The 17,964-nt window shown below is 39.3% G+C and overlaps 1 protein-coding gene across 7 annotated transcripts in view; it reads left to right on the forward strand.

Moving 5' to 3' along the window:
- Window positions 1–17,964, forward strand: part of TTC17 (tetratricopeptide repeat domain 17) — a 148,309-nt gene that overhangs the window by 91,949 nt on the left and 38,396 nt on the right. For 5 of the 7 annotated variants that reach the window (XM_059069917.2, XM_067037030.1, XM_067037031.1 and 2 more), the window contains 2 exons: window positions 3,542–3,712; window positions 17,411–17,670. In XM_059069917.2, the coding sequence (XP_058925900.1) occupies window positions 3,542–3,712; window positions 17,411–17,670 (431 nt within the window). The remainder of the gene's footprint in view (window positions 1–3,541; window positions 3,713–17,410; window positions 17,671–17,964) is intronic. The other 2 variants (XM_067037034.1, XM_059069919.2) reach the window with 1 other exon arrangement.

The following is a 17,964-nucleotide window of genomic DNA, read 5'->3' on the forward strand; positions in this document are numbered from 1 at the left end:
CTCCCTTAGGAGACTTATGCTTTGACAAGGTATATTAAATATTTAGTTGTTTTCCAGAACACCCTTGTAGGGGAGGTTAATATTAATAACCCCAACTTATGCAGTCAATACTCTAACCACAGAAAAGGATGTTGATATGTCTAAGATCTCATAGCAGTTCCAGAATCAGAAATACCCTCTTTGGAGTTTCATGCTTAGTTGGTGTTGCCTTGTACTCTCTTACTTCTAAGAAAAACCAGACTGCCAGGATTTGAATTGCTAAATGCTTTGCAAGCAAGTATAGAGCATTAAGCAGAGAAAAGTGTTTCCATTTTCACCTGGAACCTTGTTATCTAAAGCATTTCATTTAAATCATGTAGTTCCAAAAACAACAACAAAAAACATACCTCTCAAGGTTAGTCCAAGCCATAGAATCTCCTCATTTTTGCATTAGCAAAAAATAATAGCCTTATGCACGGAAGATGCCTTTTTACTTTCTGGGTGTCTTTCCATTTTTCCTTCTCCAACATTTTCTTGTGTTTCTTTACTAAGAACATCATCTCTGCCTTTGCTGGGAAGGCAAGCAATATTTTTCTACATAGGCAACTTTTTTGTTAGTTCCCCTTTGAGGTAGAGTAGACCTATACTATAGTCCAAAGAATAGAAACTTATTTTTTCTGAAATTCTTCAGTTCTCCCTCAGGCAACTGGAAGGAGTAATTCAAAAATTAGGCAGTATGACTTTCTATGATTAGCCTAGATAATCATGGAAATCACACCAGAATGCTGAACCAGTCTCTTTTTAACTGTCAGCCTAAGAAAATTCATATTAATAGTTTTTAAAGCATGTAGTTTTTACATGATCATTTTGACTCTGCCTATTTCCAAGAAATATCCTAACATAAACTTCTTATGCTTCCTTTAATTCCCCCAGTTCTCCCTGATCCCCTTTCCTGCCCTCTCCCTCAGAGGTATTGGCCCCAGTTTCCTGAGTTGGAGGGCAAGATTTTCTTAGAATGCAGAAGGCTTGCTTCAAGAGGGTGTCTGGGCTTGAGGTCATGCAGGAGGACTAATTTTAGCTTCAGGATCTTATGCACATCGTATCTTATAAATTACCTGTAAAGCATTTTTAAATATTGCAGACATTTTAAAAGGTGAAACCAATTAAATTTTTACAATAGAAAGAGGGTGGGAGAGAAAAATAAGAGATGGCAAAGGTTGGAGGAGGAAATCACCTGCAGGAAACACAGCTAGAATTTCACTGGGTTCCAGTGTTAAAGGTTTATCTTTTTGCTTTACTTGACCTGTGTCAAGATAAAAAATGCTTTTGGGGCAAATTCACCAAAGCTGAAGGCAGAATATTCACTAGGAAAACGTTTAAAATTATCAGTATCATTGTCATCATTTTTTCCTCTCTGCTTTTAATAGTCATGCTTATTTATTGCCCAATTAAGAATTGCCTCTGAAAAGCATGCTGTTCTTCGTAGTGAATTTTAGTCAGTTGGGTGTGTATAGTTGTTGTCATTGCTCTGTTTTATTTTAATGCTCTTATGCTTGGTTTCCCCGTACTTAATTGCACGTACTAGGTGGTGAAGACAGAAGTAGAGGCAAATCTGCAGCCTCGAAGTAGAGGCAAATCTGCAACCTCTGTCTGTCCTCTCAGGAGAATCTGGAGAAAGAAAGCAACTACCATCGCTCATGGCTTCTTTTCTTAGCCACACACTTCGCACCTTCCATCTTTATCAAATCGTACTTCTCATTGTCTCCCAAACACAAATGAGAGTTCTTGTTCCTATTGCTTTGCTCAACACATTATTCCTCCCTGCCTAGAATGCCACCTTCTCTACTTTTTCTGCTAAAGAGGTAGTATTGACTAGGGGAAAGGCAAGAAGCTTTGTGGTAAAATAGAATTAATTCAAATCCCAGCTCTACCACTTACTTCCTGTTTGACCATAGGCAAGTTACTTAGTTTCACTGATAATCAGTTTCCTTATCTGTGAAATTAATAATATTTCACAAGGTGTTTTTTTTTAACAAGGTGTTTTTGAGGAGTAAGTGGAAGAAAAAAATACAGAAATACTCAATAAATATTGATTCCCTTCCTTGTAATTCCCCCTTTTGAAGTTCTGTGTTTTTAAATCCTACATATTCTTCAAAATTCAAGTTCTACCTACCCAAAGCTTATTCTCTGAAACACTTACTTGGCACAGTAGACTACCTCATTATTGTTTGTTGTCTTGCATTTATTGTCTTGTTAGCTTCTTGAGAGCTAAAGCTTCTGACGTAGGCTTGTTGAAAATGGTAGCCTAAGATGTGTGATAGTGTAGAACTGGAAAATGGGAAGTGAATCCCTAAGTATGCATCCCCTTTCTCTCACCTAGGAAGTTGGGAAAGGTTTTGAGTCCATTATGTTTTCTTGGCACAATAAGGAAAATGGCCTGAGAAATGCTTTCCAAAACTATGGAATCTGAAAGGGAGTCATCAGATCCAGAAAGAGACTTCTTGTATTTCCATTGCTGCAGAGACAGCCTGATTGGGTACATACATCTCTTTGGGGCAACATTCTCTTAAAAAATAAAAACACTTTTAGAGAATGTTTGGACGTTCTGATAGAGGAGGAAAGTTACTTTTACACTCTTACCCAGAGAATTGCCCTATAATATGAATGTAGGCTTCCACTGAACATGCACCTTCAGTAGCGACGCACACGGAACGTGAGGAGACCTGTTCAGCCAGCCACATCCCCACTACAGCAGACACGACAGCCGAGTAACACATTCTCCTACCCAGAGAATCTCCATCCGGTGGAGCTTCATAGTGGCTCTTTATCCCTGTTAACACACGATCCCTGATAAGGTCAAAGCTCTTCGACTCCTGGGCAAAATTGTAGCTAAAGGTCATACTCACTATACATATCAGAAGGTATCAGAGTGCTGTGATTACATTCAAGATGTGACATTTTATGATTAGGTAAATCTTTATTACATGATCAGAGCTTGTTTTTTCAAAAGAAAAAGAGAATCCACAGTCTTCAATGTGGATTCTCTGCCACCACTATCCCCCTCTAAGTCCTTGGTTTTTAATTTATAATCCTTTACCTTTTGGTATATCTTTCGTTTTAAGCTACGATGCAAGAATGGTATACTTTTCGGCTATAATTCATCCATCTCCAGACTTATTCAGGTACTCATCTGTCATTTCTCACCTTCAAAAGGCAAATAGAAGGAAAACCACTTTTGTATGATGTTTCTGACTTTCAGAGAAGTGTTTCACAGTCATTCATTATAAATGGAAGGTGATCTTGGGACTTGATCTTTGTTGTTATAGTTTTTTCCCCAAATACTTAAAATAGCCTAACAGGTGAAACTTGAACTTCGGTGCAAAATCTTGAATCACAGTTATGGTCTGCCTTTGGGCACTCCAGCTCACTGATTTGTGCATGTTCTGCTGGAGAAAAAACCGACAGTCACCTTTTTGCTCTCCGTGATAGTTGGGGACCTTGAGCTATGGGACTACACAAGAGAGGTTTCTAATGTGCTCTGTCTGTGTCTCTTGTCATTGAGGTAATTGTCATGCGAAAACCCTGGACAACAGCCATGACAAACAGAAATATTTTGACAACTCGCAGTCACTGGATGCTGCTGACGAAGAGCCCTCTGAGCCAGGAACAGAGGAAGACCCTGTGCTCTCGGTTGAGAATTCAGGGAGGGGCTCAGACGTCCTTAGACTGGAAAGTAAGTTGATGTGACCTGAGCTGTGCTTCTGGAGTAAAATCAACTCTCAAACTCGAAGCTTAGGCTTTACTCTCAAGCGTTTGTTCTTTCTTTCAACAGTCACTTACTGTATTGTAGATCACGAGGGTGACCCGCAAGATTGGGAGGCAGAAGGCAAAGCTATAAAGTGAAAATGCTCTGCACACTTCTGTTGTCTCCACCTCAACATCTTCATTTGCTAGAACAAATTTGATTTATGTACTAGTCTTTCTTCTTAATGTCATTAGTCTATTGAGTAAGTCATTGGGAAAAAAAAGCAAGTTGTATTTATACTAACCCAATAAAATTTAAAAATTTGAAATAATGGGCATGCCTACCAGGCCCTTTCCTAAAATTCCATTTTATGACCACATTTTGACCTATGTGTGCGAAAAAGTTTTAAGATTATCAATTTATAATTTGCCAAAATGAGGAGCTTCTTCTAAGTACTCATCCTGCTTAACCTCTTTTCTGCCTTTGGAACTGTGCACAACTCCTCGCTTGAAACTTTCTCCTTCTTCTCCTCTTGGCTTCTGGGATATCACCTGCTCTTGGTTCTTTTACTTGTCCTCAGAATATCTTTTTTCAATTTCATTCACTTATTCTTTACTTTGCCCTTTATTTTTTTTACCCAGGGTCTTAACCTTGGTCTTCTTTTCTTAGTCCTCCATGTGTTATCTCTTGGTGTTTCAGATACTTTGGAGTATACCAATGACTCTAAATCTGTATTTTCAGCTAAGACATTCTTTGTGACTCCAGATCTTATTTCTACCTTTTTAGTGGTCTCTTTATCTGGATGTGCCACAGCCATTTCAAACTTAACATATCTAAAATTGAACGTGTCCTCATTTTGCCCTACTTCCTGAACTGTTTCTGTTTCCTATATTCCTGCTCCCTGTTAGTGGTACAGCTCATCCAGTCATCACTATGTCCAGTCAATCTCTAAGACCTGTTAAATATATCATCTCTTCATCTATTCTTTGTGGCTCTGTCTGAATTTAGATTTCCTTCATTTCTGCCAGGGCTTTTGTAGTAGGTTCACGATTGGCTTCCCTATATCTTGTCCTTTACTTCCGTCTATGTATGGAGAGTGCAGGAGAGGCCCGGGGTGTGTATGTGTGTAGGGGAGAAAGAGATAATACATAGAAATTGGTATACAATTTAAAAAGCAGAAACAGCCCCTGTTACCAATTTCTTGTGTGTCCAAAGAGTTGTTTCTGAAATCAGACCTGATCTGGTAAGTTGTCTACATTTAAAGTTTTCAGTAGCTATTACCTATCAGAAGAGTCCAAATGTCTTAATGTGGGATATGAGGCAGTTTAGCCCTTGATTCTGTCTCCAGCTGAACTGTACCATCTACTAGTACTCTGCATAGCGGGAAGTACAGACCTTTCACTATTTCCCTCACGTGCCATGCTGCTTTGAGCCTCCGTGTCTGCATAGGCTGGGAAGGACCCCTGCATATTCTGTGCTTTTTATAGACAACTCCCATGCATCTCCAAGATCCAGCTCAAATGTCATCTCCTCTGTGAAGCATTCACAAAGGTCTCCAAGCATTTAGTTGCTCCATTTGCTGTCTTGTTCCTACTTTTTGTCAAGGCATATTTTATACAATATTAATTGCTTGTATGTCTTATGTTCCATCAGACTGTGAGCTTCTTATATATTGTGTCCTTTATAACTTCATATTCCTGTGTATAGTAAATATTTGTTAGAGTAATGAAATGTGTCCTTTGCCCTCCTGTGTAGATTGGATTAACATATTTAGCAATTACAAAATCTTGTGTTTCCTTCTAAGTGGTATTGTGTATAAAAAAAACAATGTCTAAGAAAAGCAAGCTAGACCTCAAAGGGGGAAGTTGTGACCTTCACTTTTGCAGGTTTAGGGAATTAGTTTCATCAGTTCTACCAGAAATCACTGGGCTTTAAGGAAATTAATTTCCCATTTACCAACTAAAAAGAAATTGACTTTTAAACCAGATGGCCACTTTGTTCATTCACAGTGGGTCTACTCCTCTCTAGTGCCTGGAAGCCTCATGTCTCTTACTGATATCAGGTACCCGTACAACCAAATGAACATCATGAGGGAGGATGATACTGAGTAATGTTAAGGGGTTTAGGGGTTTTTTGGTTTGTTTGTTTGTTTTGGCCACGCCACAGGGCATGCGGGATCTTAGTTCCTTGACCAGGGATCAAACCCACTCCCCCTGCAGTGGGAACACGGAGTCTTAACCACTGGACGACCAGGGAAGTGCTGGGATATTTTTTTTCAGTTTACAGAAACTGTTCCTATTCCAGTACAACTCCTTAATGAGTGGAATACTCATGACTACCAAATTAGAGTCTTTTCCTATGACAATTCAGAATAAAACCCAACCAAAATCTTATTCTTTGTCTCTTCATTTTCCAAATACATCATTGCTTGAGGCAGATAACCTAGTGTTTAAGTTTCTATAGTTCCATGTTTCCCACGTAGTTCCATTCCATCCCCATACTGGGAACACTGAATGGTTGCCCTGGCTGGGGCTAGGTGTTTGCCAGGTCCGTTCAACATTATGCAAACTGTCTCTTAGGGTGCATTCCTTTTCACATTGCTAATTTAATTATAGTATAATGATGGCTGTTACTAGTTTTACTCTTAGCTACTAACTTTTTTTTCTTACTGTCTCTAAATTCTGGGATACTGACAAGTCCACCCGGACCACAGTCATGGTATAAGTTAGCATGTTTATACCAGCAGGCTTCCTATAGTGTGGTTAGGAGTCAGAAAGAATCTGTTTTTTAATACAAATAGTATGATATAATGAAAGTCAAGCACAGACATTAAATAATTTTTTAAAACTCTATTTTTGTAGGAAATTTTAAAGAAATACAAATAGTTGAGCCTGCTCCAGTAACCATAAATTATTAGGATAATCACTGCCTTTTTGTGGTACTTTATACCTTACAGAGTTATGAATTGTGTATTAACATTGTGAAATAGATACTAACCCCATCTTGTAGCTGAGAAAATTGAGACTCAGAGTAGTTAGGTACCTTGCCGAACATCTTCAGTAGGTTCCGTATAACTAAAACTCATCCTCAGGCCTTCAGCTTCCATACAGTGTGTGTCATTTGCCTGTGGTTCTCAGAAATAGGGATTTGACCTATGGGATGCAGCAAAAGCAGTTCTAAGAGGGAAGTTTATAGCAATACAAGCCTACCTCAAGAAACAAGAAAAATCTCAAACAATCTAACCTTACACCTAAAGGAACTAGAGGAAGAAGAACAGATAAAACCCAAAGTTAGCAGAAGGAAAGAAATCATAAAGATCAGAGCAGAAATAAATAAAATAGAAACAAAGAAAACAGTAGCAAAGATCAATAAAACTAAAAGCTGGTTCTTTGAGAAGATAAACAAAATTGATAAACCATTAGCCAGACTCATCAAGAAAAAGAGGGAGAGGACTCAAATCAATAAAATTAAAAATGAAAAAGGAGAAGTTACAACAGACACCACAGAAATACAAAGCATCCTAAGAGACTACCTCTACAAGCAACTCTATGCCAATAAAATGGACAACCTGGAAGAAATGGACAAATTCTTAGAAAGGTATAACCTTCCAAGACTGAACCAGGAAGAAATAGAAAATATGAAGAGACAAGTCACAAGTAATGAAATTGAAACTGTGATTAAAAATCTTCCAACAAACAAAAGTCCAGGACCAGAGGGCTTCACAGGTGAATTCTATCAAACATTTAGAGAAGAGTTAACACCATCTTTCTCAAACTCTTCCAAAAAATTGCAGAGGAAGAAACACTCCCAAACTCATTCTCTGAGGCCACCATCACCCTGATACCAAAACCAAACAAAGATACTACAAAAAAAGAAAATTACCGACCAGTATCACTGATGAATATAGATGCAAAAATCCTCAACAAAATACTAGCAAACAAAATCCAGAAACACATTAAAAGGATCATACACCATGATCAAGTGGGATTTATCCCAGGGATGCAAGGATTCTTCAATATATGCAAATCAATCAGTGTGATACACACCATATTATCAAATTGAAGAATAAAAATCATATGATCATCTCAATAGATGCAGAAAAAGCTTTTGACAAAATTCAACAGCCATTTATGATAAAAAAAAAAAAAAACTCTCCAGGAAGTGGGCATAGAGGGAACCTACCTCCACATAATAAAGGCCATATATGACAAACCCACAGCAAACACCATTCTCAATGGTGAAAAACTGAAAGCATTTCCTCTAAGATCAGGAACAAGACAAGGATGTCCACTTTCGCCGCTATTATTCAGCATAGTTTTGGAAGTCCTAGCCATGGCAATCAGAGAAGAAAAAGAAATAAAAGGAATACAAATTGTCACTGATTGCTGATGACATAATACTATACATAGAGAATTGGAAAGATGCCACCAGAAAACTACTAGAGCTAATAAATAAATTTGGTAAAGTTGCAGGATACAAAATTAATGCACAGAAATCTCTTGCATTCCTATACACTAATATTGAAAAATCTGAAAGAGAAATTAAGGAAACACTCCCATTTACCATTGCAACAGAAAGTATAAAATACCTAGGAATAAACCTACTTAGGGAGACAATAGACCTGTATGCAAAAAAACTATAAGACACTGATGAAAGAAATTAAAGATGATACAAAAAGTTGGAGAGATATACCATGTTCTTTGATTAGAAGAATCAATATTGTGAAAATGACTATACTACCCAAAGCAAGCTACAGATTCAGTGCAATCCCTATCAAATTACCAGGGCATTTTTTACAGAACTAGAGGGAGACACAAAAGACCCCGAATAGCCAAAGCAGTCTTGAGGGAGAACACTGGAGCTGGAGGAATCAGACTCTCTGACTTCAGACTATATACTACAAAGCTACAGTAATCAAGACAATATGGTACTGGCACAAAAACAGAAATATAAATCAATGGAACAGGAGAGAAAGCCCAGAGATAAGCCCATGCACCTATGGTCAACTAATCTATGACAAAGGAGGCAAGGATATACAGTGGAGAAAAGACAGTTTCAATAAGTGGTGCTGGGGAAACTGGACAGCTACATGTAAAAGAATGAAATTAGAACACTCCCTAACACCATACACAAAAAAAAACTCAAAGTGGATTAGAGACCTAAATGTAAGACTGGACACTATAAAACTCTAAGAGGAAAACATAAGAACATTCTTTGACATAAATCACAGCAAGATCTTTTTTGATCCACCTCCTAGAGTAATGGAAATAAAAACAAAAATAAACAAATGGGACCTAATGATACTTAAAAGCTTTTGCAAAGCAAACTACAAACAAGATGAAAAGACAGCCCTCAGAATGGGAGAAAATATTTGCAAATGAAGCAACAGACAAAGGATTAATCTCCAAAATAGATAAACAGCTCATGCAGCTCAATATTAAAAAAACAACCCAATTGGGCTTCCCTGGTGGCGCAGTGGTTGAGAGTCCACCTGCCGATGCAGGGGACGTGGGTTCGTGCCCCGGTCTGGGAGGATCCCGCGTGCTGCGGAACGGCTGGGCCCGTGGGCCATGGCCGCTGGGCCTGTGCATCCGAAGCCTGTGCTCCGCAGCGGGAGAGGCCGCAACGGTGAGAGGCCCACGTACTGCAAAAAAAAAAAAAAACCAATCAAAAAATGGGCAGAAGACCTAAATAGACATTTCTCCAAAGAAGACATACAGATGACCAAGAAGCACATGAAAAACTGCTCAGCATCACTAATTATTAGAGAAGTGCAAATCAAAACTACAATGAGGTACCACCTCACACCAGTTAGAATGAGCATCAGAAAATCTACAAACAACAAATGCTGGAGAGGGTGTGGAGAAAAGGGAACACTCTTGCACTGTTGGTGGGAATGTAAATTGATACAGCCACTCTGGAGAACAGCATGGAGATTCCTTAAAAAAACTAAAAATAGAATTACCATATGACCCAGCAATCCCACTACTGGGCATATACCCAGAGAAAACCATAATTCAAAAAGACACATGCACTCCATTGTTCATTGCAGCACTATTTTCAATAGCCAGGTCATGGAAGCAACCTGAATGCCCATCGACAGACAAATGGATAAAGAATATGTGGTACATATATACAATGGAATATTACTCAGCTGTAAAAAGGAATGAAATTGGGTCATTTTTAGAGACATGGATGGATCTAGAGACTGTTATACAGAGTGAATTAAGTCAGAAAGAGAACAACAAAGATCGTATCTAACACATATATGTGGAACCTAGAAAAATGGCACAGATGAACCAGTTTGCAGGACAGAAATAGAGACACAGATGAAGAGAACAAATGTTTGGACACTAAGGGGAAATTGGCGGGGGTGGTGGTGGTGGTGTAATGAATTGGGCGATTGGGATTGACATAAATACACTATTATGTGTAAAATGGGTAACTAATAACCTGCTGTATAAAAAAATAAAGTAAAATTTAAAAAGAAAAGAAATAGGGGTCTGATAGATTAGAACTTTATTTTTTAATTTGTAAGCTCATTTTAAAGAAAACTAGCATCTGCTATTACCATTATTTTATAAAACAACATTTTAATATCAAAAAAGTACAAAGGCAATCTTAGAATAAAGGTCAGTCTTTCTCAAAAATGGACAGTTGGCAACTTTACACCAACAAATGTGTATCTGGATGGGCATAAGTTGTGTGTGTGTATTATAACTTTAGATACATGTTCTTTTTTTGTTTCTCACTTTGCTAAGGATTGGTGAAAATCGTGTAGCTGATTTGCATTGATGGAAATGAACACTTCCTGAGTTCCATCTGTGTACTAGTCCATCTCTGTACTGCTACAAATGTTTCCCTAAGTTATTTCATTTAAATATTCAAGAGCACTCTGAGGCTTTTTTTTTTTTTTTTTTTTTTTTTTTTTGAGGTAAGGGAGGCTCAGCTTGCCCTAGATTTAACAACTAAGTAGATGGTGGAGCCAGGACATGATAACAATATCTCTGACTACAAAACCTGTGCTCCACAGATGAGGTTTCTGGGGCAGGAATTCTGGAGTAGATGTAGAATTCTGGAGTAGATTTGAGCTCACAAGCTCAAATGCTTGTGAGCTAAAGTCCTCATACATACACACAGTGTCTGCTCAATGAATGTCAGTAAAAGGGGCCCTGACATTTTTACGCAAGAGTTATTACAGGAAAAATTCCCTGTTTGCTTTTCTAGGTTATTTCCTCCAAATTCTCAGTCTTCTCTTAACTATCCTAACCCAGATAAAAGAAGGAAGGCACCACTGGTGAAAATGAAAGTTCATGATTGTTGTTTTCTTCTCAGAAGTGAATCATTTCCCTGCCTACCTTAGTCTGAGTAATTTAATCTAAGCCTTTTGTGCTTTCTGATTACTGGCTTGAAATTTTATGCCATTGTTTATGCATTAAGTCTTCAGTCCACAGGTTTATACTCTGACTTCAAAGAAGAGATCACTGCCTTTTTTTTAATTGAAGTATACTTGCTGTACTACAATGTTATATGTTACAGATGTACGATATAGTGATTCTTAAAGGTTATCCTCCATTTATATTTGTTATAAAATATTGGCCATTCTCCTTGTTGTACAATATATCCTTGTAGCTTACTTTATACTTAATAGTCTGTACCTCTTAATCCCCTGCTCCTATATTGACCCTCCCTCCTTGCCTCTCGCCACTGGCAACCTCTAGTTTGTTCCGTATATCTGTGGGTCTGCTTCTTTTTTGTTATATTCACTAGTTTGTTATATTTTTTAGATTCCACATATAACTGGTATCATACAATATTTGCCTTTTCTGTCTGACTTATTTCACTTAGCATAATGCCCTCCAAGTCTGTCCATGTTGCTGCAGAGAAGGCACTAGAACTCCAGTCAGAATTGCCCAAGGTCCTATGGTGGTGGAGTCCTAATCTGAAACCAACTTTGTCTAATTCCATAGTGTATTTTCTATTTTGTGAGACGAAGGAACATATCCTTAAAGGTAGAATGTGCCTGCTTGCCTTCAGAAACCACAGTCTAATAGTAAATGGATATTAATCATGTAAGACTTTCTGGAGGAGATTTTTTTTCTTTGTTTGTTTGTTTGTTTGTTTTGCAGTATGCGGGCCTCTCACTGCTGTGGCCTCTCCCGTTGCGGAGCACAGGCTCCGGACGCGCAGGCTCAGCGGCCACGGCTCACGGGCCCAGCCGCTCCGCGGCACGTGGGATCCTCCCGGACCGGGGCACGAACCCGCGTCCCCTGCATCGACAGGCGGACTCTCAACCGCTGCGCCACCAGGGCAGCCCTGGAGGAGATGTTTTGAGTCCAAACTTTGAAGGAAGGATTTTGTCTTGCAGGTCATTTCTTTGAATGTGTGACCTTTACCTCTGTTTATTCTCAATCTATTTCATTTTGAATGTAGCACTTATCTTTTCAGACTCTACTCCCTAAAACTCTTCTTGAAGTCTCTCTTCCAAGATTATTAATACTGCTTCTTATCAAACACAGTCACCTTTTTAAATCACCGTCTGAGGGTCCCCTCCCTCTCGCTAGTGCTCCCAGCACGGTCTGGCTTCTGCTTCTCCTCCAGGCGTGGGCAGCTCAGTCTCTCCCTGGGTGGCCCACTCCAATTCTGACCATTCATAAGCCTTTCCCAATATTGAGCTAAGATATGACTTCTCGTTTCTAGTCCTGCCCTCTGAGGCTAACGAAGTCCTGCTTCTCACTAATGTCACATGTCCTTAGATGTTTGAAGATGAGTATTGTTCCTGCCTACCCACCCCCCATGTTTTTGCTTCTTTTAGCTAAATGTCCTCATTTTCTTCAATAATTTCTCTTTATTATAGTTTTTAGTCCCTTCAGCATCCTTGAAGTACTCACTCTGGAATTTTTTTTTAATCTTTCTAACAAAATATTTTTCAAGTCTGTGTGTGTGTGCGCGCGCGCACGCGCACGCATACACATGCAATATATCAGCTACTCTTCCTACTATGGGACCACGCTTGATTTCTTCAGTCCTTCTTCATCTAACATGGTTTTGAGTACTTTCACCAAGTCACTTTTCTATGAATATGCTCCACTTTGAAAATCTCTTAAACTGTGGTGCCCAGACCACGAATTTCCAGGTGTGTCTGGAACGTTGCAAAGTTATAGTGGACTTCTTTTTTTCTTCCTTTTCTTCTTTCTTTTTTCTCTCTGTTTTTTGTTTGTTTTCTTTCTTTTTCTAATCAGAACTGCATACGCTTCTCTCCGTCTCTCGGCGCTTCTCCTTGTCCCTGTGATTCTTGCCAGAGCACCTCACAGACTCAGCTGTGCGTTTTCCCAGTACCCAGAGACAGGATCCATCAAAGTGAAAAAACGTGAACTCATACAAGCCTTACTGAGGGCGCTCAGTCTCGTCACTTCACAATATTTATTCTCCTTTTTCCAGTTTGAAAATGGTACATGTTGGAGAAGATAAAGAAAAAATAAAGATATGGGTCTCAGTCTCTCTGTTTCCAGTTTTCATCATAGCATCTGCCCCGCAAGCAGCAGTCTAATATTTACTTTTTCTTCCTACTTCCAGTATAACTTAAAATCTTCTGAGATCCCTCTGTAGTCCAGACCTCTCTCCAGACCTGACTTCTGTATTCCCAGCGGCTTATTGGACAGTGTCTGGAGATATGTTCCTCCATCCATTCTAGCCTAGACCGTAGCTCCATGGGTTGTTATATCCTGAGCCCTCAGCATGTTCTTAAGCACATAACAACAGGTGTTTAAATGAATTAATGAATAAGCTTCTGAAATCCCAACACTGTCCTGTTGTCCTCTCCCAATTCCATCATCTTTGTAAATAACATTATGTTTTCATGTTCACAGATTCTAAAATTTCACATAGTAAAAAAATCTTGACATCATCTTTGGATTTATTCTGTTTGCCATTAGATCCATATAATTACCAAATTCTATTAATTCTTCTTCATTGAAATTTCTTCATACCTCTTTCCCTCCCTTTCTAAAATCTCCCTTTTACTCCCAGCCTGTCACCTTCTCTTTATATAACTCCTACAGAGATTGTTGAAGCACCTTTCTAATTGTCCTCTGTTCTGTCTTCCTTGTGTCCTCTACCCCCTAACTCCTAAATCACCAGCTGATTTACTAATATAACCTTTATCAATATTGCGGCTCTCATCTTGTTACTCTTTGCTTAACAAACTAGAGGCTCCCTTTACAGTGAATCTTCTTCCTGACTTTCCCAGACACTCTCAGTGTCACCCACCTTCCCTAAATGTCTTATTTGCTGATATACTCTGTATATGGTTTTTGTTCTATTTAATTTAAAATTAGTAGTGCCTTCACATATACCTTCCTTATGCCTGTATCTGTATGTGTGTTTATGGGTATGTGAGTACATACATACCTGCTCTTTTAGTTTCATCACTCAGGGAGTGCCCTCCCTGAACCTCTATTCTGTCTGAATCCTGCCTCAGGTAGTCTACTCTCCTGTAAGAAGCATTTTGTGACTACATTCAATTATGTTTTTCCTTTAGAAAAAAAAAAATTAATGTAATTGTTCTCTCATTGTTTAATGTATTGATATATAGTTTTTTGTCTCCAGCTTGATTATCTTTAATTCCTTGGGACCAGATTCCTTCTGCTCTCACCTGTATAGCATATAGCATGGAGATGGGCGTGTAATAGGGTCTAAATAAATAAAGATTGGTTTATGTTTTCTCACTCGTAGCACATTTATGATCTCCCCATTCCTCACCTTTATTTGGTGGTGTTCTCTAAGAATTGCTATCACCCCGACCCCAGCAGCCTCGGAAAAGGCCGAATGGCTGCCAGCAGCAGCAGACCGCAGCAAGTTCCATAGTCTCTCAATTGAATACTGATTTTCATCAATGAAAGGCCCTTTCTCTAAGAACTTTTTGATAATGATATCTATTACCATATGGTAAGGGGACGGGGAAGTACCAACCTTTGGAACCTGGGCTTGCAGAACTCTTTGCAACTAAAAAACACGAATGCTTTCTAGATAGTAGTAGTTACTGAATGGAAATAAGGCCTCCACACACAGCATCCCTATGCAGCTCTAAGTATACGCTGGGGAATAAGTTACCTGCTGTCTGCCTTTGACCAAAAGCCACTTTTCTTTAAACCCGTATTCTTGGCTATGGCCAAATCTATCAAAAATCCTCTTCTGTCTCAGGGCCAGGTGCAAGGAACCCCATGGCCATAGGAGAAGGAAGGAGAAGAAGCTAAGATAACATGAGGAGTACTTAGAGACAGCTCCGTTGCTACAAGTCGGTTGCCAAGCTATTCTAATTAAGTTCCTGTTTGGGATCCCTACAGCAATCCTTTTCAGCTGCTTTCCTGGATTAGCTACCGAGAAGTTTGTAAATCACGTAGTATGCCAGACACTATGCTGAAAACATGGTGCCTGCCTTTCTGTTTGCTTACCTTTCATCTGGGTTGACAGTACTTTAACAGATGACACTTTTTAGAGTTTAAAAAGTTTTGAATTTCCAGCAGGACGGGGCAAAAAGAGGAACCGCAGATCCTCAAGGATCTCACAAAGCAAAGTATTCCTGAGTTCCCATTAATTGATTCTACAGCTGTTTGTGCCTGCTGTGTGCCAGGTGCAATGTTAGACATTTGGAATATAGTAGCAAACAAGACAGAAGCTAAAAACAAAAACTCTTTGTCCACCCTACATTTATACTCCTGGCCACATAATTTTGGCAAGTAACCAGCCATTTTTATCTAAATACCCTAAAGAAAAAGACTTTACAAACCCCTATTTTACTTTATTCTTGTTTCAGAACATTAATGACAATATTAAGCAATAGAATCTAGCAGATTGGTTCAGAAAATGTAAAAGAAACTTACTTGAAAGGGCAGCAGTACGTTTTGTAGTCACCTGTTAACAAACGGAAGAGCCCTATAGCTTTTTCAAGAATGACGAGAGATTTCTTGCAGTACTCTCAGCCTGGCGACGACCTTCCCACATTCTGGAATAGAAAGTGGGATAGGAGATAGCGATGCCACCCGAGAGCTAAGGGTGACGCTGCAGAGCTTCTGTGAGAGGGGCTCAAAGCTTGAAGTTGCTTTTAGCCGTGGTTAGCAGCCGTCTTTCTTACCCCAAGCCTCCTCAGAGACTAAAACTATGCGTTTCTAAAATGGGTTACTCACTATGGCTATAGGTCTGGTGATACGGTTATGAGATTCCTAACGTCGACCTTATTAATGCCATGTTCTAAATCACTGAACGAACCAGAATTACCAACTGAAGATTATTGGATAACGTAGACTGGCATTTTGTGAACAATCAACCCCAGGGTCTCAGGTTGTCCAGTGGGTACATATTACAAAAGGAGGCATTCCATTTTGTTGTCTGTTTTTGTACCCTGTACACTTCCAAAAAGGATTGAAGATAACTTTCACAGAACACACAATATAAGATTGAGCCATTAATTCAAAATAGCAAAAGTTAAATAGAATTTTAAAATTTTTTAAAGAATTTTTTTAAGAAAGGAAGGCATTCTATTAAGAAACTTAGACTAATTTTGCCTTAAGCTTTCTAGGTAAGCATAGAGAGGAACTTGTAAGGTTGTGTAACCTGCAGTGTATAATAATGGAAACATGTTGACTTCTCAGGAGAGAGAATTTTTACTAGGCCATTGCACTGAGAAACATCCATGAGAGTCTTTATATAAGAAACATGAGCAACGTAATAAATATTGATAACCACTTTAGAAAAAAATTACACTAGTATATTGCTATTTCTTATATTAGCCATTAGTGAAAAAGGGAGCCTTCATGTGGAATTAAGATAATTTTCCACTAAACAAATCATTGTTCAGTTAAGGCAGACTGTCTGGTCTGAACAGCTATGATATTTCATATGCTATTTGAATAAAGCTTGAAGAATCCTATATATATATATTAAATAAATAATATTTCATAATAAACTTCATCTTTGCCATCTCTGTCGCATGTCTAGAGCAAGTTGGGTGTTTTCCCCAAAAAATACACATATAAAATAGCCATCTTCAGGGCTTCCCTGGTGGCGCAGTGGTTAAGAATCTGCCTGCCAACGCCGGGGACACGGGTGCGAGCCCTGGTCCGGGAAGACCCCACATGCTGCGGAGCAGCTAAGCCCATGCGCCACAGCTACTGAGCCTGCGCTCTAGAGCCCACAAGCCACAACTACTGAGCCCATGTGCCACAACTACTGAAGCCCACGCACCTAGAGCCTGTGCTCTGCAACAAGGGAAGCCACCTCAACGAGAAGCCCATGCACCACAACGAAGAGTAGCCCCCTCTTGCTGCAACTAGAGAAAGCTTTCGTGCAGCAACGAAGACCCAGCACAGCCCAAATAAATAAATAAATTTATTTTTAAAATAATTTTTAAAAATAAAATGGCCGTCTTCATGCTCACTAGTGACATAATCTGTGACCTCCTGCCATCTAGCTGCTGCCATTGTGCTCAGCCAGGTTTTTTACAAAAGCTGTATGACAAAGATGGTATTATATTATGAATTTTGAAGATGTTGAATTGTATTTTTATGAAGATGGACTATAGAAGTGCCTCTAAACAGAGCCAAAACTTTTCTCAGAAAGCATGGTTGGAGTCCCTCAAGTACTTGAATGATTGTAATTTTTAATAACATGCTGGCACTTGAATTGCAGGTACAGTGGTTGAGGAAAGCAATGGTTCTGATGAGATGGAGAATTCAGATGAAACAAAAATGTCAGAAGAGATACTAGCTTTGGTGGATGAATTTCAACAGGCTTGGCCTCTGGAAGGCTTTGGGGGAGCACTAGAGATGAAAGGACGGCGTCTGGACTTACAGGGGATACGAGTACTGAAGAAAGGGCCCCAGGATGGAGTGGCCAGAAGCTCTTGCTATGGAGACTGCAGAAGTGAAGATGATGAAGCAACAGAGTGGGTAAGCGTTTGCCAACTCAATTCTTATCAAATTGTAGCCCAGGTCTTTGGAGGTGTGGGAGGTGCTTCTAGTTTGCAAAGTGTAAGGGTTCTATTGGGTGTGTGGCTCTACGTTACTCCACGCTCCAGTAAGCCTTCACGTAGGAATTGTACTGCCAGAGGCATTTCATGTTACTCAGGTATTGCTGGCTCTTCCAGGAGGCAGAGGAAGTGGGATGGGTGTGAAACCACACCTAAAGCCTGCAGACTTGGAAACAGCCCAGTTCAGATATCTTACTTTTCAGTTTCCTCTATA

Source organism: Kogia breviceps, chromosome 7, assembly GCF_026419965.1.
Source record: "Kogia breviceps isolate mKogBre1 chromosome 7, mKogBre1 haplotype 1, whole genome shotgun sequence".
Classification (NCBI taxonomy): Eukaryota; Metazoa; Chordata; class Mammalia; order Artiodactyla; family Physeteridae; genus Kogia; species Kogia breviceps.